Genomic DNA, 22810 nt, shown 5'->3' on the forward strand with positions numbered 1-22810 from the left:
TCCTCACTTTGACAAAGTAGGATTGACTTCAGGCACAACTGTATATACAACTGTACATGTGGCTAAGCAGTCAAACATGCCACATAGAAGGCATGTCAAAAAGACATTTTTCCTTCCCAAAGCATGGCCCCAACCAGCCGTTATCATAACAGGTAACAGTGCACGCTGGTTACTGACCTATAACATACTAGCAATGAAGTCCCACTTAGAATAGAAAGCCTTAGATCAGGGTCGGAAACACTACAGCAAACATCATCCACTGACTATTTTGCTGAGCACCTAAACCGTCATCTGCATTGCAGCATGCAGACCTCTGTGCCCTCTGTCAGGAGAATGCAGAGCATGAAGATGGGGTCAAGTGCAACACAGCTGCTGGTGATCCCCTCAGACCACATGTAGGTAGTATGCTCCATCCTACAGTGCTGTTGTTTCCTGAGGCCCCAAACTGAGAACTCGGTTGACGTATCTTATCGGCACTGAGTGAATCAAGGCTCAACGGCAAGCCTTAGTGCATAGACACAATTCCGTCCAGGAATGTGTTTAGAATTGGCTGTGGATTTGAGACTTCATCGGTGATATTAAAAGCTCTAGACAGAAGGTATGCAAAAGCTGTCACTAGTTTTCCAGGATCAAAGATATGGCTGCCAAGGAGCAACAGCTCTCGGAAGGCAGCTGGAGATAAACGGAGGGCTAACAACAACGTAAGGAATACAGCAGAGGCTGCCCCACCCCCTTAAGGAAAACTAATATTTTATAAGAAAAAAGATTCCTCAAATATAATTTTCTAGAAGAAAAGGTGACTGTTGCACGTGAAGAGGAGTCGGTCCTGGTGGTGGAAGGAACCAGGAATGCCGATTAGAACGCTGACTGTACAGTACAAAGTCTCAACACCCATCGGCTCCTGGGCTCTAGCTGCATCCAGAACTCTTTTCAGGCGGCATTTTGAAAACTGTGGCTGGAGCGGAGGCAGCGGCTTTCTCTGCTGCAGGGGTCCCGTCCAACCACTCGGAGTTGGGAGGCTTCTGTGCTGGGGTGGCTGGCTCCAGCGCATCTGGGGGCACTGTGTTTCACAACAGAAGAAGGGCAGATGAGTTAGTGTAAGAAGTTAGGATTAAAGGCGTTTAGAAGTAAGTTTGTTTGTTTGTTTGTTTGAGACAGGGTTTCTCTGTGTTGCTTTGGCTGTCCTGGACTCGCTTTGTAGACCAGGCTGGCCTCAAACTCACAGAGATCCACCTGCCTCTGCCTCCCAGAGTGCTGGGATTACAGGTGTGCACCACTGCACCTGGCTCAAAAATAATTTTCTTAATCTTTGTATTTCATGCCCTATACATGTAAGTGACATCACAAGGTTTACTATTTTCTTCATTAAAAAAAAAAAAGGTGAAAAAAATGAAAAAAAAAAGGTGAAATTTATGAACCATTTCTCTAATAATAAACACACTACAGCAGATTTACAATATAGGAAAAAACCAAGACACTTCACCCATGGAGCACAGATGTGCTAGACACTGCTCTGCTAAACTGCTAAACACTGCCTACTCAGGACTCCCTCCCCCACTCTTTTCCTCTCCACCTCCCCCCATCTTATCTTGTGTGTGTGTGTGTGTGTGTGTGTGTTCCTTTTTAGAAATAAGGTCTTATGATGTAGCCCAAGATAGCTTCAAACCCATGGTCTTCTTGACTCAGGCCCCAAGCACTGGGATTACAGGTATGTGCCATTACCTGCATGACCTAATTTCTTAACAAAAACTCTTAGAGGCAGGCATTGTCACTCCCATTTTAAGGATCAGGAAAGTGAAGTATAGAGATCAAAAATAGCAATTCAAGCTCAAATATTGGGCTTGAAGCCATATAGTTTTCTTGCTACACTGGACCCTGGATACCAGTATTTACCAGTAAATACAACAAGGAAATAAACAGCACCAGGCATGGTATTTTAATGAAGCTTAAGACACTCCGACTGGATACTCAATGCTCCTGCAAAGCCGTGCTGTGTACTCAGAACACTTAGCATCCTGGACCCCGTCCACTGAATGCCAATAGCATCCCACAATGGTGCCAGCATTTTCTTCACCCTCTCAAATGCCCCTGAGTGGATCATGACAAACCAACCTCACCTATTCACTCTGCCAAGGATAAAAAATACACTGAGATACAGTAAAATACAGCACAGTTTAAATTTTTCTTTCGCATCCAGTAATTCTACCAAAGAGTATAGCCTTGGTATTTTTCAAAAAGTAGATCAGAAAAAACAAATTTAGCTGAGTGACACTGTATGTGTGAATGCCCCATATTTTGACACTCACTCACCTGGCTGGACATCTGGGCTGCTCTACTGTGAACAATGCTACTATAAACATCAGTAAACATTAGGAAAATCTATGCTTTGGGGGCTGGAGAGATGGCTCAGCAGTTAAGAGCACTGGCTACTTGTGTAGACTACCTGGGTTCAATTCCTAGCCCCAACGTGAAGGTCCACACCCTTAAGTCACTCCAGTTCCAGAGTTATCCAACACCTTCTGGCTTCTGTAGGCACTGCATGTTCGCGGCACACAGACATACATGCAAGCAAAACAGCCATATATAGAACATGGTAATAATTTTTAAACATTTAAAAATTTTGTTTTTAGTTCTTTAGTTGATATAACCAGAGGCAGAGTTGGCAGATCTCATGACAGTTTAATGAGGATTCTTCTGAGAAACTACAGTTTTCTATAGGCTATACCATTTTACATTCCACCGGAAATGCTCAAGGGTTTCGATCATGTCTTTGCCAAGGTCTAGTATTGTCTGGTTTCTGAAACCACCAGTGAATAAGTGTGAAGTAACCCAGAAGGATGTCTGTAGCATCCACTCCCAGAACACAGTGTTTTTCACAATGGTATAAAACAGGATACAATCCACCGGCCATCAAGAACACTGAGCTGTGGCACAGGCCTCCTCATACAATGGATACCCTGTGTGTGGCAGTCAGAAACAAAAGAATTTTGCACAAGAAAACATGTCTGAATCTCAGGAACAGAACTGGGGGAAACTTGTCAATATGAATTCTTTTGTACAAGGTCCAGAAACATTAAAAACCAGACAACATATTCTTTAGAGATATCTTTATAAATAAATCTACCTGTTAAAACTACTTTAAAAAAACAAAAGTGATGGTTAAAACAAAAGAAAGCAAATAAGCAGGAAAACCATTACTGCTGAGGAAAGTGGGAAGATTTTTAAGGTGAATAACACATATACTCTAGCTACGCTGTTTTTCTTTACACCTTATATACCTACTATCAATATTCTTTTATAGCAATAGATATTTGCCAAGGGGTTAGAATAATAGGGAGAACATTGTTCCAACTTTAAGATAATTAATTTAGATATATTGATTAGAGCAGAGCATCCTATGGTCAGTTCTCTCACATTCTGATCACTTAGTTGTGGCTAGCTGTAATGGTTTCTATCTACTGCAAAAAAAGACCTTCTTTGAGAGCTACACGTAAGGGTAAGTATTAAGAATGCAGTTAGAAATTATACTGATTTAAGAAAATGGCCTCAGAAGGTTTCCTCTTGGTATCACCACCTTATCAGTTGTATAGATGGCTACATTTACAGTACCAGGCACGAATTCCTTCCTATTGACCAGGTCTTAAGACCAATCAAACAGCTGCTGGTTACTCCTAAGATACAAGCACCACTACTGCATTGCTGGGGATATCTCGATGTGCACAACAAAACCCTTACATCTAAGGCACAGAGAATATCAAGAAGACAGAGGTAAGGAGGTTTTCAAGAGCTGGAGGACCAAGACATCTGCTGTGAGATTATGCCTTCTATACAAGAGAGTAAAGCTGCACCCATAAAAGACTAACAATATGGCTACCTAAACAAGATCTCAACAACAGTAACAACTGACATGCCAACATGAGCAGAGGAATTCAGACAAAGTCCCAGCCCTAGATGAAGAAATACACAAAATTAATGATTGCTGAGAGAGGGAAAAACAGTCTCCCCCAGGGATGAGACCCTTAAGTGGTTATCCAATACCAGTGGTCAGTCCTAAAAACATGCACATAGGAACAATACTAAATGGACTCAATAGGTTGCACATAAATATGTATATATACATTTATATGTATGTGTAAATATGTTTATATTTATATATATGGCACAATAATAATTAAAACAACAGAATGTATAAAAGTAGAAGGAGTACTTAGAGATACAGGAAAGGGAACAGTGGGAGGAAAGAGCAGTATGTGATAACAGGGGATTGAAGATGGCCAAAGTATATTTTCTATACATATGAAATGTCATAATGCCAACCATTACTTTCATAAAAGCTAATAAAAATAAAAGATACCACTGGCCTACTCATAAATACTACCTAATGAGTCTGCTGTAGTGTTGGGTGTCTTGCCAGATGCTAGGGGATAGCAGGGAACAAATAGATTAAAACCTCCTACCTTTCTGTACACACAGCTGGCTTGATGGTCAAGTAACTAATACGTCATCTGTTAAACAACTTCTCAGTGATATTCATAATCCCACAAAAAAGGAAGGTTGGGAAAAGGCCCTAGGAATAGCCCAAACTATCCAGGTTCTGAACAGAATCTCCAATGGTCCCAATTCCCCTATTCAAAAATACCAGTTTATCTTTTGAAGGTAAAGAAGGAGTTTGAATGCCAAGGACTCTGATGAAGAAAGTCACTTCAAGCAGCCTGATTCAGTGTAAGCCTGCATGCCTTACATTTCTTACAGCCACTGATTCTTAAGTTTTGAAGAAAACACTCATCTTCTCAACCAACAACAACAACAAACCATTTTTAAAGTGTCTAATACAGCTAGTTCGATTTAGCATGCAGTCTAGACTTGGCAGATTCCTGTCCTAGGTACCAGTTTTAGAAAACATCTGCACACTTACTAGGATCTAGGACACAGCTGTGCACTAAACCTCTGCATGCTATAAAGCCAGGGAAGGGAGGGAAGCAAAGAAAAAAAGAGGAAAATAACAGGACTCTAGTTCCAGAAGGAGCTACTTAATGGCCCTTAAAAGAGTCCTTCCCCAGCTTTGTACTATTAAAACAAACACAAAACAAGGAAGACTTGTGTGTCCCTGCCTGTATTCACTCTTCTAGCCTTACTAAGATCTTTAAATTCAGTCAATTTCAACTCAAAACTTTCTACGGGTGGGGGAAGGGGCAGAGATTTGTAGCTGCATGCTTAAGAAAGAAGCTGAATTCATCACAGTGACAGGGGAGAGTGTTGGCAGAGATCTGAGCTATTTATTCTTTTAGGAAAATCCTATAAAGAATGACACAAGGAAGCCTCTATCTGCAGTCTTGTTCATCACACTGGTGAAGAGCTGATAACAGATGTATGCAGTTGTGTGATTTAGTGCCAGGAGCTGGCCCCTGATGTGTATTAATACAGCGGCAAAGCAGGACGCACCTCTCTTCATCACTCATTTCTATAAAAGAGGTGGAATCCGAGATGGCCCGATGGTAGGCAGAGCAAGCCCATTTGTTCTCCTGACTGATGGCGCAGGCTCAGGCTGTGTCCTTCACCTCCATGGGGCACTCAGGTTGTGAGTAGGGGAAAAAAAGAAAAGAAAAGAAAAAGAAAGAAAGTGCTCAGTGAAGCAGGGCTTAGTCAACAAGTGAGGGGAGAGGAGCTTGCTCCCTTGGAAAACACTCAGAGCTAACATCTTCTTTAATACCCTAAATACATTTCCTGCTTTGAATGTGGAATAAACTCTTCCCAATGGTCTGTTCTCATAAAGCATTAGAGCTGGGCGGGGGTTGTGGCTCAGCAGTACAGCATCTGCCTATGGAAATGAGAGCCTAGGTTTGATCCCCAGAACTGGGAGGGAGGAGAATTAAAAGCAAAAAATAGGGTCAGGGCATTAAAGGGGGGAGAGAGAACAAAAGCTAAGAAGAAAGGTTTAAATTCTTTGAACAAGGGACAAGAAGCTGAGTTTTACAGTCTGGAATAATCCTACTGTATACACAAAAGACAGCTGAGTGTTTAAAGGGCAAATCTAGAGCATCAGGGACATGTCTGCTCTGACCTGTAACTCCAGAAGGTGAATTACACCTCAGTTTTCTCATGTACCAGAGGGAATAATAAGAACTACATCCATCCTGAAAAGCTGAGGCAGAAGTTAAATGAACTACTGCAGACAAAACGCCTAGCTCAGGGCCTGGCCAAGTGGAAACCACAACAAAAATTCACAGTAATCATTAGGACTGAGATATTTGTTCAGGATGGGCCACAGATTAGGAGTCACACCTAACAGAATCTCAAAGATATCCACTTCAGAATGTGAGAAAAGCCACTCAGTGAAGACAAGGTGCTGGAGTGCACACTTGTCTGTTCTCCATCTTCACTTCAGCTCTCAACTGACCTGAGATATGTGCTATGTAGTACAGGTTAAATAAGCTTCATAATCTGTTTGGCTACAGAAGTGCTTTGGGTTTAGGTCTGTTTATAGCACACATCTTATGCTCACAGCTGAAAGGTCATACATATGCTATTGTACTATGCTTGCTTTCACTGCAGCCCATCATACAAAGTTAGGTAGAGAATCCTACTTACATGTACATGTAAGTGCTCAAAAGTTTCATAGTTTGAGGCACACTTTTTGTGGGGGTGGAGATTTCAAAGCAGGGTTTCTCTGTATAGCCCTGGTTGTCCTAGAACTCACTTTGTAGACCAGGCTGGCTCAAACTCTGAGATCCACCTGCCTCTGCCTCCAAGTGCTGTGATTAAAGGAGTGTGCCACTAATGACCGGCTTTCATATTTTGAATTGCTTCAGATTTTGGATTTTTAAATTAAAAATGTTGAACCTGCAGTTTATCTTAGGGAAAGTAATTTACAATGGCTTGATATTCAATATCCTTGATAATATGTGTATAGTAAAGTATACATATCTTAAGTGTACAGCTTAAAAACATTTACATACATAAACACCCATGTCACCCCAGTCTGGTTTGTAATGTAGAACATTTCCAGAGCCCCAGATGGCTCTATGTCCTCTCTTGAGCACTCTCCCACCAAAGACAGCCACTATTTTGGCTTCTACCAACTGGCATAAGCTTTATATAGAAACAAAAAAGGTTTAACTGAAAATATGATTTTAATTAGATATTTCATAAGTAAAAATAGACACACTACTATATATAACCAGTGAGAATGCACTGAACTGTATACACAAATTAAGAAAATAAACAGGCCCAGGCAGAGTGGTACACACCTTTAATCCCAGCACTTGGGAGGCAGAGGCATAGGTCTCCATATGTTGAAGTCTAGCCTGGTCTACAGTCTACATAGTGAGTTGCAGGACAGCCAGAGCTATATAGTGAGACCGTATCTGAAAGAAAGGAAGAAACGAAAAAAGAAAAGAAAAGAAAGGAAGAAAAGGAAAAAAAGAAAGAAAAGGAAAGAAAGGAAAGAAAGAAAGAAAGAAAGAAAGAAAGAAAGAAAGAAAGAAAGAAAGAAAGAGCAAACAGGGACTAGAGAGAGATGGGTCAGTGGTTAAGAGCACTGCCTACTCTTCAAAGGACCCAGGTTCAATTTCCAGCATCTACATGGTAGCTTATAATCATCTATAACTCTAGTCCTAGGAAATTCAGCACTGTTTTCTGGCCTCCACCTGGCACACACATGGTATACAGAAATGCATGCAGGCAAAACACTCACATACAAAAAAGAAAATAAAAGTAATTTTTTGAAAAAGAAAGTACATGAACGCAGGTAATCGTGGACTGTGAGCGCGCTGCTGCCCAGCTGGATGTGCACTGGCATGGACAGCAGCTCCTGCCTGTGCTACAGCAAAGTTCAGATGACTGGGGACAGCTGACAGAGGAATACAGAAAGCAAGTGACAGGATGAAAAAGCACACTCCACTGTCAGAGAAAACTGGAAAAATTACTTCTCAGCATCTCAGTTTTCTTATGTAAAATGGGAACGGAGATTTCTTATCACAAAGATTACATAGAAAAGTATATGAAACACATTTTAATGTTTGGCACACAAAAGATGCTCTATAAATGACAACTGTATATAGTCACCTGAACTAGGGCTAGATAAAGATGCTGAGGCCACAGGTTTCCGTTTCCTCTTAATGTCACGTGAACATGGTGGTCCCCAGTGTACACTTGCCTGCCTGCAAAAATAAGGAGAAACAAGAGGAAGAAGAAAGATATTTAACTTCATGGACTTTGTTGTGAGGCCCTGTGTTGTCCAGATGCAATTTCTGACCTGCTATAGATGTATGATAACAGGGGGCTGGAGAGATGGCTCAGAGGTTAAGAGCACTGGCTGCTCTTCCAAGGGTCCTGAGTTCAATTCCCAGCAACCACATGGTGGCTCACAACCATCTATAGTGAGATCTGATGCCCTCTTCTGGCGAGCAGGCATATCTGCAGGCAGAACACTGTATAATAAGTAAACAAACAAATAAATAAATCTTAAAAAAAGAACAGAACAGGCATCATTTTTGCCACTAGTCACTACAGCTTCTGCACATGCTCAGAATTATACATAACCCACAATACATGGCACTCTCAAATCCTTACCAGATTTCAGGGAAGCAGACAGTCAAGTCTCAATAAATATGTATTTCATTGCATGATTTTTATAGAATGCTTTGGCATGAAAACTCTAACTGCAACTGAGCTAAACTCACTAATGAAATATCTACTCTCACATGCTAACATATTGAGTTAATGCTCTGTGAACAGAGACATTTACATAGAATTATAATGCTGCCACTGGACAATCTGGACTCTAAAAAAGTTTTTATTTTATATGTGTAAGTGTTCCGTCTGCAAATATGTAGGTACATCCTATGTGTGCTTGACGCCTTTAGAGACTGGAGAAGGAATCTGGATTCCCTGGAACTACAGTTACAAAGAGTAGAGAGACACCATGTAGGTTCTGGGGTGGAAGCTGGGTCCTCTACAAGAACATCAAATGTTCTTAACCACTGAGCTACATCTCTAACCCTGATAATCTGGGGGTTTTGTTTGTTTTGTTGTGAACTTTTTTAAAATTTTTTTTATCTATTAGTGTGAAGGTGTCAGATTCCTTAGAATTGACATTACAGACAGTTGTGAGCTGCCATATGCATGCTGGGAAATGAATCCAGGTCCTTTGGAAGAGCAGTCAGTGCTCTTAACCACTGAGCCATCTCTCCAGTCCCTGTTGTGAACTACTTATTGGTTCACTGTGAATTTAACATCATGTACATCAATGATAATCTGGATTTTTAAAACTTTATATCACAAGTTAAATATTGATTCTATGACTTAAAAAATATAAATTATGTGTCAATAACATGAACAACTGTTAGATATTCATCTTATTTCATAAATAATACATGTAAATATTCTAATCTAGAAAAACAAGGCTCTCCAGAAAACAATGGTCAGAACACTGAACTAGCTACAGTAGAACCTTAGTTCCCCAAGTTCCTCCCTTCCTCCCTTCTTGCAGCCTGATTAAGCTGAGTGTCACTTTTTTACAAAGCTTTCCTTCAACACTGCAGGTCTTTTGTGCCACAAATCATTATCTGACTGGTGAACATACATCATGCTTCCCTAATAAGGCTTAATCCCCTTGAGATTAAGAACAGGGATCCTGAGAGCAGGGGCCATATTTTTACTTCTTTCATAACTATCCAATGATCTACCAACCTCAGCACAGGGCAAGAGCTGATCCTCATTAAGTATATAGTGGTAGGAATAAGACTTTTAAAAATCAAACAGTAGACTGAATGAATGAACCCTGAAAAGTAGGTTAAAATGATAATTTTTGTTTTATATTTTGTCACAATTTTAAAAATAAACAGCTATAACTCATTAAAAATAAAAAGAAGTCTGGTGTGTGAGGCTGGAGAAGAGAACTGGAGTTGCAGAGAACTGAAGCTCCCTTCCCAGCACCCACTTCAAGTAGCTTCCACCTGCATGTGCCCTCTTCTGACCCTCATGGGCACCCACATGCATACGTGTGCATGTGCCTGCACACACACACATGTACACACATGCACACACACACACACAGATTTTAGGGGGGCTAAAGAGATGGCTCAGTTGGCAAAGTGCTTGACAAACTAGCACGAGGGCCTGTGATCCATACTCCAGAACCCACATAAAAAGGCCAGGCATGGCACCACACCCCAGTAATCCCAGCACAGCGGAGGCAGAGACAGATCCCCAGGGTTTGCTGGCCAGCTAGTCTTGCCACATCACTGAGCTCCAGAATCAGTGAGAGATCCTACCTCAAAAAATAAGGAGGAGGGCAATTGAGGAAGACAAGCTACCTAATGTTAACCTTTGGTTTCTACACTAATGCATACACTGGTGTACATGTACTCTCACACAAGCACACACACATAAACACAGCACACAATGAACTTCTAATCGGTACTGCCAGGTGGGGCTTAAGTCTCATAAATTAATTGCCTAAATTTGGGAGCTCAGATAAACCTAGGAGTATACAGTCAGTAAATTATAAGACAATCATTACACAGACAAATTTTCCTATTACATACCCAAGTAGTGGCCTGCCAGATCTACAGAGTAAGATTCTTCTTCAACTTCCACAATCTACACCCACATACCCACTTCTTTAAATAGTAAAAGCTTAAGAGTTAATTCAGTTTACAAACAGAGAAACATAAGAATCTAATGAGAATCTTAAGAAACTTTTCTAAGAATAAAATAATATGTGCCAGTTACTATAAAGGCTAGTGGTTTGGAAAATTCCATTTAAACTGAGTGGTGGCACAGATCTAATCCTAGCACTTATAGGCCCAGCAGGAGGAGCTGGAGGCCAGCCTGGGCTACATAGCCAAGTAGTGGCCTGCAGATCTCTCCAGAGAAAGATTTTTTTTTTTTAAGCTGAGCAAAATGAAGAAAAAAAAATCCATCTAAATCACTTTTACTGATCACTCTGCTCTATATGCAAGAGTTAACTTTAAGTTCCACACTTCATGAAGTTAATTCTGAAAGCTGAAACAATTAATTCTGAGTAAATGGGAAAAGAAATGAAAATGGTTGATTTCCCACACCTTACAAAAATCCACTGAACGGCTCTAAGTCAGCATGCTGTCTTAATAAATTAACCTGGGTGACTGAGCACCAAAAGCACATAGGACTCCTGTCTGGATGGAGGGACAGACACTTTGATGCCCAGACTTAGGCAGAAAAGGAAGTGACACAACAGAATTGTGTTCCACCTTTCCACAAGCAAGGGCCCTAATTACATGCTGACTGAAACTCTTAGCTACCCCACACTTTCACCCAAGTCAGCCATGCTCAGCCACAGGGACATCAGGTGTGTATTAGCCATCTTTTCTCTTCACTGTAAGCTTATTCAAAACACAAACAAACAACAAAAAAAAAATCAACTTCCTTTTCAGAGTAAGTGTTGGGAGCAGTTCTTAGATCAGAACAGTAAGAAATGGGAAGAGGGATGAGAGAAAAGAGGTGCAGGGGATTCTGAGCTTCTTCCTGGCAAGATTTACTTTTTAAAATCCCTTTTGTAAAAGATACTACGAAGGAGGAAGAGGAAAAGAACAAGAACAACAAGAACAACAAAAAAGAACAAGAACAATTACCACCTACATTACTTTAAAACAGCATTTACAGGCCTGGACACATGGCTTGGTGGTTAAGAGACTGGCTGTTCTTGCAGAGGACCCAGATTTGATTCCCAGCACCCATTTAGCAGCTCATAACCATGACCAGTGCCAGGGCATCAGACGCCCTCTTGAGACCTCCACAGGCACCATACACACATGGTGCACAGACACACTTGCTGGCACAACACCCACACACAAAATTAACATATTTTTTAAAAGGGTTACATGATTGCTAGGGTTAGGAGACAGATGCAAAATGAGATAAGCGGCTTTTATTTAAAACACATCCATTACTTTCCAAGCTTTGCCTGTTTGGTTTATGTTCGTAACATGGTTAAAGGACCAGGTTATCAACTTGGTTATGTATGTACACATGAATATTTACCTCACACTCGTAAGAAACATGTTTTAAGTAAAAAAAAAAAAAAAAAAAAGAATTTGTTAGTGTTAAAATGTTAAAATGTTTAGCCACTTTGGGTGAAAATGCAGCAGATATTAAAATACTTCTTTCAGCCAATGGAGCTTAGGGCTGCTCACCTGCACAGCGCTTTATTATGTGCGCTGTTTGTCCCTGGGGTCCACTGAGCACTGACAAGCTCAGAGGGGCCTACCCTCTCCTGACCCGTCCCTGGGGCAACACTGGAGACCTGAGAGTGAACTGCTCCTGCACTCAATGATCCTCAGCACCTAAGCCCACCACTTCTTAATGGTTTATTTCTACTACCCTATTCCCACTTCTAACTGCTGCTGGGAATATTCTAATTCTTTCAACTTCTGGAACTCTCTCTAGCTACAGCCAAAGAAAGAACTGCGGGATTCCTAAACAAATCAAGAAAAAAAAAAAGTATTAGTTGATCATTTTACTTGATTGTAAAAGTTTGCTATTTCTCTATAAATTATTTCCTTTCAACTCAGCTAACTTTTTTCTTTTTTTAATTAAATTTTATTTTTTATATTAATTACAGTTTATTCACTTTGTATCCCAGCTGTAGCCCCCTTCCACATTGTCTCCCAATCCCACCCTTCCTCCCTCATCTCCTCCCTGCCCCTTTCCAAGACCACTGATAGGGGAGGTCGTCCTCCCCTTCCATCTGACCCTAGCTTATCAGGTCTCATCAGGACTGGCTGCAATGTCCTCCTCTGTGGCCTGGCAAGGCTGCTCCTCCCTCAGGTGTGTGTGTGTGGGGGGGGGGGCTTGTCAAAGAGTCTCAGCTAACCTCTTATTGAGTACCTACTATGTGCCAAACACAGTATTAACCATTAAGAACATAGCCAGTGAGCAGACCACCTCTGCTTTTACCAGTCTTCCAATAAAGTATGATCTGGAGTTTCATGGCTTTTCTGGGAACAAGACATAAGTAATGGAGAGACAGGAGTGCTGAGAAAGAGAAAGCATGATCATTCCTAAATCTCAGTGTAAATATGCTCACCCACTTACAACACTGCATCCCAGCTCCAGGCTGGACAAGCACTTCATAGGAGGCAGGCTGAAAACATGAGAGGGCTTTTGTTCTCGAAATGGCCAAACTAGGATAAGAGGGGCAGAAAGAGGCTCTCCCTCTCGTGTATCAGGGGCACACCAGCAGTGAGTCCACTTGCTTGGGGAGAACCGGATAAGAACAAAGAAGGACAAGGACCAGAACAAGCCTGAGGAGGAGCTGAGTGCTCTGAACACAGAAGACCAGAAAGGGAGCTGCTGTGCTCATTTTGGGGGAGCTCAGGGTATTTGGGAGACTGTTGGCAAATGGACAGACAGACAACCGTTGAGCCTTCTGCTTCCTACACATTTTGTTTGTGTGATTTTTATTGGTGTATGTGTGTGTGTCCCAAAATAATTCAAGAGTGGATATAAAAATATTTTAAGGGAGGAAAAAAATAAAGAGATTGAGCTCCCATCCATATTTTCACTTATGGAGATCTGATTCTTGGCTTTCCTTTAATGTGTGGTTTATCAGTGGGTGTTACTTTACTGTGAAAGTCCTAGTCACTCCCACAAAATAGCAACAACAACAACAAAACCAGTTCACAGAAAGGAGAGGTAAGAGTCATGTTCATCAGCCCACGAAGCCCTTCCCTAGCAGGGAAGGCAGAAGACTCAGACCTAACCAGAGGCTTAAACACAAGCATGTAGTTGCTATATGCCTAGGGAAGGAGCGCCCTAGCTGCTCTGGGAACAAAAAAGGCTATGCAGAAGTTAGGCCTGTGTGGTTCTACCAGGCTAAAACTTCGCTCTTGACTGGTGTGACAAATGGTTACTGGAATTACATAAGCAGTGTTCAGAGAATACATATAGAATCCATATTTACTATTTAGTATACAGAATTGGCAAAGGGTTTATTTTGAGTTTTGCTACTGGATGATTCTGATAGCACCTGATTACTGTTATAATTATGGAGTTACCCCCAAAGCCAATCTAGTCAATAACAGAGCTTATACTAAATGTCAATTAAATAAATGTAAGTCTAACTAATAAAAAAATCATTCGCAGTATATAAGCCAAGAACCTAGAAAGAAAGACTGACTCTCCGCTTGCTCCATTCCACCTGACTGGGTCTCAGAACCATCTGCCCACTGGCCGATTAGTACCTAGGGTGGTACATCTTTCATAGTATGAATACTGGGATCAGTATTTCTCCTACTAATGTCATAGTCTCCTACTGTGGACTGTGATGGCATTTGCCAAAGACTGGAGGTTAGGGCTAGGGAAATGGCAGCTGATAAAGTGCAAAGCTGGTAAAGACCCAAGTTTGGATCCTAACACACACATAAAGCATGCATCTGCAGTCCCAGCATTGGGGAGCAAGAGCCAAGGAAATGCCTAGAGTTCAGTGGAGGGTCAGTGAGGCAGCTCAATGGATAAAGGTGCTTGCTGCCAAGCCTGAGGATCTGGATTTGATCCCTAGGATCCACATGGTGAAAACCAACTCCCACAGTTTACCCTCAGACTTCAACATGAGTGCTGTGGCACATGTACCTCCCTCTACCCCCCAAAACAAATAAATGCAAAGAATAAAAATTAAAAAAAAAAAAAAAAAAGGTTATGAGCAGCTGAGGAAGACACCCTGTGGTGACTTTTGCCCTCCATGTTCAAGCATGTGGACACACACACACCATACAAACACATATACACACACTCAAAGATGGGAGGAAATAATTATCAGTAAATAGTATACTTTTTAAAATGTATTCCTTCATAAGCAGCCACTAAATTCTTCTGTGAAGGTGAATAATGAAGATTAACAATTAATGAAAAGAGAACTCTTTCTCTCCTCATGCAAACACAACGTTTCCACTTTATTTTTGCTGCAGAGAATGAAGGATCAGGTGAGCTGCCCCAACTGCAGGGTTACTTAGGAAACCGGGCGGATTACTGTGTCCCAGGGGCAGGAATGTACTTTTAGGGGGAAAAATACTTTGAGAGAAATACATGCATGTTTAATAGAACTAGTGCTTGGAAAAAAAAATAACTCAAGTGACTGCTTCTGGTTTAGAACAAAGATACTGAAAGTCACTCAGAGGAAGCAAAAGCAGCCTTTGTCTGCCAATGGCAAGCTAATGGAAGGAGCAGTTCACCTTCAAAACTGCTTGTTTTTTTTTAAAAGCTATGAAAAAGTTCATTTTTAGTTTAAAAAAAAAAGAATACTTATTTGGTATATTTTCTCCTTATATAACACCGGAGGAAAAACTGATGTTAATAAGGACCAAAGGTCATACATATCATATGTTCTAAATATTCTCCTTAATTTCAAAACCATTCAGATAATTTTATTCAACAAAAACTTATGGCAGCTTGCCCTGGGTAAAATCTTATGCTTGGAGGCACACAGGGTCAATGCATGCTGACTGTGCCACACGACTGTCCCCAGCAGCTCACAGCACGGTGAGAAGCAGAGAACTAATACTTTGAGACAGTGAGTCCTAATCAAGGAATAAGCCAAGCACTGGGTGACATGAGGGAGAGGAGTTTACATCTGGAGAAGCAGGAAGAACCCTCCCTCATCTGAAAGTGTATCTTCAGGGTTCCTGCATTTATTAAACGCCCAGTAGGAGAAAGATCTTCCTTCACCTACCTGCACAGGGGAAAAAAATGAAGGCCCATGGGGAGAAACTCACTTCACAATTACACAAGAGACAGGTGCTGAACTAGCAAGAAGAAATCCTGACAATTCCTGATTGCCTCCCACTTAAACCTAACCCTCAGCAGCCTGTGGCACGGTGCTCACAGCATTTAAAGCTGCCTTTAAATTGTTTCCTTGGTGAAGCCAAAGCAGATGTCACCCACAAGAGCAGAATCACTTGTCATCTGTTGGGAAGATGTGTTTTACAATGGAAGGACAGATAGACAGAAAGTGCTTTCATTACTCTACACAGACAGTCAGATGGCATCCATCCAAAAACCCCTGGAAATAAGCCCCTTTAAAAGAAGAACATTCAAGAACTGTGTGCTATACAGCAGGAGGTTCCAAGAAGCACAGACAGCCTATGGATGTATATGGATGCCATTACAGCAAACAGGGCTGAAACCTAGGCACTAAAGATTTGAGTTGGGGCTGTTGTGTGTCAGAGCATCCCAGACAGACAGAGGACTAATAAAAGATTCCTTCCCCCAAGCCCTGGGGTAAAACCTCAGGCTGTTTATTATGGCTCCAAAGGTCAAAATTAATAGCATGAATTGAGTCTTCTTCTTGCTCTTTGAAACTCCTTGTCAAGTGGCACAGCCAGCTGGGCACACAACTCTGATATGCAGATCGTAACGCTTGTGAACAGATAAAATGAATTACAATGAGCTAGGTCCATCATATTTCAACTCTAATGGGCAGGAAGGTTTCTGTCTTTCTAACCAAGCACTGTCCAAATGTCTCTTCTTAGCGTCAATTTGAGACCATTCAAACCTCTCAGGAATCTGCACGGCATCTTATTAGTAAATAAGTCTAGACCCAGTTTAAAGGTCTTAAAATTGAGATCATCCTAATGTTGGTTCCCAGGCTGCTGAATATTTACATACATCATTTCACTTTCACCCCCAGTGGTTTGGCCAGAAAAGTTTTCCACTTTAAACACGTGGAAACTGAGGAACAGGGTGTTTGTTTGTCCAGATAAGTCAAGATTCTCACCGGAGGCCTATGGTACATTAACACCCATGCTTTTAACCTTATGTCTGTTCAACAGCTCATGAGCAATGACAACAGAATATGCTATGAGACTTTTCATTCTCACTAAAATTCACATGCTTGGGAATCTGACAGCCTTACTCAACTGAAAATAAGATTTCACAAATGAAAAAGTTTATTTACAAAGAAACTGGCCTATTTGGTGGGGGTGAAGGGTGGGCACAGGGACGACAATAGGGTGGGGGTGGGCACTATTTCCCATTTCAGAGCTTAGAGATTAACTTCAAACGGATGCATTTCCAAATCACCACTCAAAGCACAAGATAGGAATCAGAGAAAACTAAAACTGCCATAAAGCATTCAAATATGTTAGCCAATAACATGTACCTGAGATACGAAGCAAGCAGTGAGCTCTACTAGTTTCCTGTAGGCAATTCTGTTAAGGTTTTTCTTCACCGTCAATCCCATTTAGGGGAAAGCTGCCCACAGGTCTGGTGGCACTGTGAATTTGTCTACAACAGCACTGCTTCCAACAGAACCCAAACCCCCATCCGCTGTGTGAGTGGCAGCAATCCTTAGTCCTGCTCATGGCTACGTCAACAGCAAATGCCAATGCTAAACAAAACTAACCTCAACAGCTGTAAGGCTTTCCCCAAGTGTTCGTGCGCCCTTGCCCCCAACAAAACTCGGCCTGCTCTCATGCACTATGTGCTGTATACACACTCTTCACCTGGAGCAGCTCCTCTCAAGCCACAGGAACCCCAGCGGCCTGCCTCCAGAAGAATGGTGCGCACAACACCAAAGCATGAAACCTGCGCCAGTTATAAAACAGGTGCTCCTGTTAAGGACCAGCCAAGAAATCATCAGTACTTAGGGCAACAGTTCTTAACCCTGGTTGCCTAGCCACCACCTCAGAAGCTCTGAAGTCATGTCAATGCTTGGGCTTTGCCCCAGTCCAACAACATATGATCTGTGAAGGTCAGGCTCGACATGGATGACTATTGCTGTTCTTTTTAGTTTGTGTGCATGTGTGTGCTCACACATGTGTTTTTGTGTGTGCGCTTGCACACAGATGCATATATATGAGCATAGATACCAGAGGTTGGTATTAGGGCCTTCCTCAATTGTTTTCCGACCTGGGGCTCACTGATTTGGCTGGAATGGCTGGTCAGCAAACCCCAGGGATCCTCTTGTCTCTGCTGGCCCAGTGCTGAGATTCAGATACACACTCCACTTTTTTTTAAAAAAATGGGGTGCTAGGGCTTGAACTCAGGTCCCAGGGCTTATATAAGTCCTCACCAATTAAGCCACCTCCCTTGCTGCCTGTGACCACATTTTTTAAGGCTTCTCAGATAACTTCCAAGTAGAGTCAGGGTTGAAAACTATCACCAAACTTAATTACTTTTAGAGTGAACCTCCAAACAACTGAATGGCACAATAACCACAGAAGTCTCCTTCCCACCCTCTACACCTAGCAAATGACACACCCACACAGTGTTAAACTACATCTCATTATTTATTTGATTAAGTGAAATGCTAACCTACAATATTTGAGGCCACTCACCACAACCCAGTGGCCTCAGTGTATTCCGGGATCCCAAGCTGCATGTGGCTTTGGAGGTGGCCATGTCCAGATGCTGAAGTCAAGCAGAATGCAAACGGCAAGTGTCCAGCAAGGAGGTGGCTCAGCTCAGATCCCTGACAGGAGGGAACTTTCAGAGCCCAGGCACGATTATCAGACTCTTTGTGCTCTTAAAGGAGAGTAATTATGGCATGTGAAAAAAGGGAAGCACTCCCTCAGGAACTCTTCCCCACATGCTTCCCAAGAGGCAGGAGAGCCATTAAAAATTCCATGATGAAGAGGAAAAACAGCCTGGGAACAGCCAGGAGGCAATACAGCAAATTAATACAGCAGCCCTCCTCAGGGAAAGCTGCGATAAAACAGGAAACACTTCTCTCTTTGCAAAATAAAATTATACCACTAATGATAACACAGTCACCACACACATGCACAAATCGTTCTAATGATGGGTGTAAAATTCCCAGTGCTGCCCAGATGCTTTGAAAGAAATTTCTTCCTACTACAAATAAAATGGGACAAGGAAAAGATAAAATCTCCATTCGAAACACTCTTTAATGCAGTCATTCAGCTGGCCTCTTGTCTAGCACTCTCCACACCCTGTCCTTGATTTGAGGCTTTTGCTAAACGGTCCGCTCTTCCTAAAACTCACTGCATGGTTCCAATCCCATCTTACAAGTCCCCCAAATGAGTTAGACAGGTCCTGTTCCAATGACACCATGCTGCATGGGACCCCATCACTCTGAAGGTGCTTGTGCTATCCCAAAGAACTCAGTGTTTCTCACTCCTATTTTCTGAAACCTGCACTGAAGGCATCTGCTCGATCATCCCCACAGAGCAGCATCCGCCAAACCTTTGTGAGTCCTTCATTAAGTTGAGAACTGTGGGGGAGCAACAGATATTATACATACAACACACACAAAATGCATACACATGTAGTTTTAGGCCAATTACACACATAATTTAAAACAAAGAAAAACTTAAGAATAAGATAATGAATGTTAATTCAAACGTTTTCTTCCCCAAACCCAAAGAACACGCATCCAGCCTACTACTCTAAAGAGACAAGACAAAGACAACATGTAATCATCCTCGTTCTCTCTCCTTTACTTCTAGCAAGAGCTTGAAGCAACAGCAGCACTCTTCTGACCTGTGTGCACTAGAAGTTGGCTGAGACTCCTTAATGTTTCCAAGGCCAGCCATGCACGGTGTCTAGCAGTCACAAGAGCAACACTAATGACAGTTAACAGGATGCACAAAGAATCATGAATCTAGCACTGGGTCCTGGCTATGGGCAAGACTTCTAATGAAAGAAAAGTGCCAGTATAGCCCGGGTAGTGCTCATGGAGAAAGGAGGGCAGAGTAATCCACTCTGTGTGCTGGATTTATGTGGTACTGTTCATTTGGTCTTCCCAAAGAACATACAGCCATATTCTAGTATCAAGACAAAATACAGAGGCATGCTCTTCTATGAACTGAAATCTAGAATACTTCCCATGGAGCTACATCAGGAGCTCTTCCTCTGCGTGTCATAGCTTTTAGGTGCAACCTTTTTCATAGTTGTCAGTTTCCATACCTGATTTGTCATGAGAGCTTCATTTCTAGACAAAAAGCCTAGCACACAGTAGAGTCAGCAAATGCTGAATGAATGAATGGTGAACAAGCAGCATGATAGTGACATAAAGGCCTACAGTGGAAGTTTGAATCACCCCACAATTTCACATTCTTAGCAACACTATTTACAATAGCCTCTCTTCTCCACAGACCTTCCTTACCAAAATACTTCCTAGCAGAAAGATCTAGCAGTAGACTATAAAATAGGGCTCATCATCCAAACTCAATGGAACTGTGTCTAAAGAATAGTAACTCCTTTGTGCAGTCTACAGCACACGTCTATAAGCACATTTACTTAAGAGCTGACTAATAAAAAAGCACCAGAAGTTGGGCATAATAGTACCTTCTTTCAATCCCAGTATGGTGAGGCAGAGGCAGGTGCATCTCTATAAGTTCAAGGCCAGCCTGTTTTACATAGTTACAGGACAGCCAGGGTTACATAGTGAGAGTGAGAGCCTGTTTCAAGAGACCAAAAAACAAAAACAAAAACAGCAAAACCATCACAATCTTGAAAGAGAAATTCTTTATGCTACCAAAAAAAAAAAAAAAAATTCTTTGGTCTAGACTGTTAGCTGTCCTACACATAATAATGCTGCTAAGAAATGCTATCATCAAACTTCCATGTCATCTGAATTAAGAGAACCCATGAGAGATGTGACAAATATACACAAAATTTCTAACAAGCGCCAGACCCATGTACTGGGATTTATTAAGGAACAAGACAAGGTCTCTACATCCTAGTAAGAAGGACAATGGGGGAGGGATAAAATTTTAAATCAACCAGTGCACATACTCATTATAGACAAGAGTAAGAACTATGGTGAAGACAAATATAACCAGATGGTGCTGCAGGTGGCCGTTTGGTATCCAGGGGCTCAAGAGCTTGGTAAGCAAAGGGAATGAAAGCAAAGGTCCAAGGCAGGAAGGGCTGCCATTCTATAAGAAAATGGAGCTCCCTGGTACTGCTAGATCTTTCCCTCAGAGAGGGGCAGGTCTATATGAAAGGAAGCTAGCCATGTTGGTAGAAATCAGATTATGTAGGGCTTTGCAGGTCATGGCAAGAGACATTAATAATGTTCTTTGATGATGGGCTTTTAGAAGCAGAAATAATGTGAAATATGAGTCGGAAGACATAGCCCACAGTTCAGACAAATCACATACAAGCCATGTGGTCATATGAAAAATCCTTAGCCCTCAGCCTGCTTCTGCATCTGTGAAACACCAACTTACAAATTGGATCCTGTGCACATGCACGTATAATCTCAAGAGTTATGAAAAGGGACACAGCATTCTCCAGAAGGAAGCTGTAGCCACTGGAAGCCAATTACCTGGCAGAGCAGTGTGCAGGTGAACATCTTCGATGAGGAGCATCAGCAAGAACATCCAGGGAGTAAAGAGGAGAGAGAGGATTCAACTGTGGGGATAAATGAGATAAGATAATTTTAGTAAGGCTTAAATGAAACAGACCTGATTCCAAAGAGCAGCCAACAAGCTCTTTAACAACTCCTAACCCTTCTCCCTAAACATCGATACCATTCAATAAAGATATGCATGTCTAACCTTATGTCCCAGCACATAGCAAACAAAACTATTCCCATCAAACAAAACTTTTATGCAAGAATCACTTAAATGGCCAAACACAGGACTTCTTAATGGACACCTATCGATTATCCACTGTGTATCAGCCCCTTTCCCAAGAGGGCTAGCATGAAATTGCCTTTTCAAGGACAAATGCACAGCACATCCCAGTGTACACTGTAAATACAGCGTAAAGTAAGGTGCCTAGAGTTAGATGCCTAACTGAAAGTATCACTGAGTTGTTTTACATTAAAAAGTAGCATCATCTCTGAGCTTTGCTAGCCTCCTCTCCAGGATGTATCACTGGCCATCTTACCTGTCTTATAATAGAAATAATGGCAGCACTAACTCAAGTTCTACTTTTCAGGTCATAAAGTAATTTCAGTTTCTCACCTAATTACCTTAAAAGGTGAGTGAGAGGGTAAGAGAACAGTGCACATGTTAGCACAACATCCTCAGCACCAAAATTTCAAAACCAAAAAGGAGGCTGAGGACAACATGGAATACTGTGTACAAAGCACCACACTTTGTTTGCCCTATAGCCTTCTTTGTACTTTTCCCACAATAAACAGTCCTTTGAAAATGGATACCTTAATGACTTAAGACTGACTGAAAGACCTTGAGTGGAAACTTGAAACGTACTTAAAAAGAACAGAACTAAGCTAGCAGACACAGCTCTGCAACTTTAGGAAAATAGCTGAAACTTGCAGAGCATGTTCCTCACTTGTACATAACAGATGTGGAGGAGGTGATGGCCCGAAGTCCCCTTCTGCCTATGCATGCTCTGAAGCAAATACACACCACACTCTAGCTTAACAGTCCTCTGAATCTCTTGCACGCCAGCCACCTTCATGACCCTTTGCTTATCTGCCTACTACCCACACAATTATTTATCTAGAACTTTTCTTTACACCAGTTACTTATACTCAGCTTTGTCCTGTTTCCACAAACTAAGTCTGGCATTGTAATTACATTTTTCTAATACATATTATAACATATAACTTAAAGTGCTTGACCTAAAATCATCTCATAAACATATACTGGTTTTATCTTCTACTTTTCTAGTTTATTGTGAACTGGCAACTTCACAGGAAACTTTCCAAGTGTGAATGGTGCAACATAATAAACTACCAAGTAGTCTCCAAAATGACCAAGCAGCCAACCACAGAGCAAGGGAAACCCAAGAAGCCTTGCCCATCAGTCTCTATCAACTTCACTAAGGTGAAGCAAACCCCCCACCCCCGAACTGAAAATGTTTCAAATGTCTATAAACATAAGTACCACCATGA

The 22810-nt window shown here is 41.7% G+C and overlaps 1 protein-coding gene across 4 annotated transcripts in view; it reads right to left on the reverse strand.

Moving 5' to 3' along the window:
- Positions 1-733: 733 nt before the first annotated feature.
- The window catches only part of Gpatch2l (G-patch domain containing 2 like), a 48115-nt gene continuing 26038 nt past the window's right edge, over positions 734-22810 (reverse strand). For 3 of the 4 annotated variants that reach the window (XM_055592950.1, XM_055592951.1, XM_055592953.1), the window contains exons 8-10: positions 21272-21357; positions 8065-8159; positions 734-1060 (exon numbers count right to left, since the gene is read on the reverse strand). In XM_055592950.1, coding sequence (XP_055448925.1) covers positions 909-1060; positions 8065-8159; positions 21272-21357 — 333 coding nt within the window. In that variant the 3' untranslated portion in view covers positions 734-908. The remainder of the gene's footprint in view (positions 1061-8064; positions 8160-21271; positions 21358-22810) is intronic. The other variant, XM_055592952.1, reaches the window with a different exon arrangement.

This window comes from Psammomys obesus, unplaced genomic scaffold (genome assembly GCF_907164565.1).
Source record: "Psammomys obesus unplaced genomic scaffold, mPsaObe1.curated_primary_1811, whole genome shotgun sequence".
In the NCBI taxonomy this organism is placed as follows: Eukaryota; Metazoa; Chordata; class Mammalia; order Rodentia; family Muridae; genus Psammomys; species Psammomys obesus.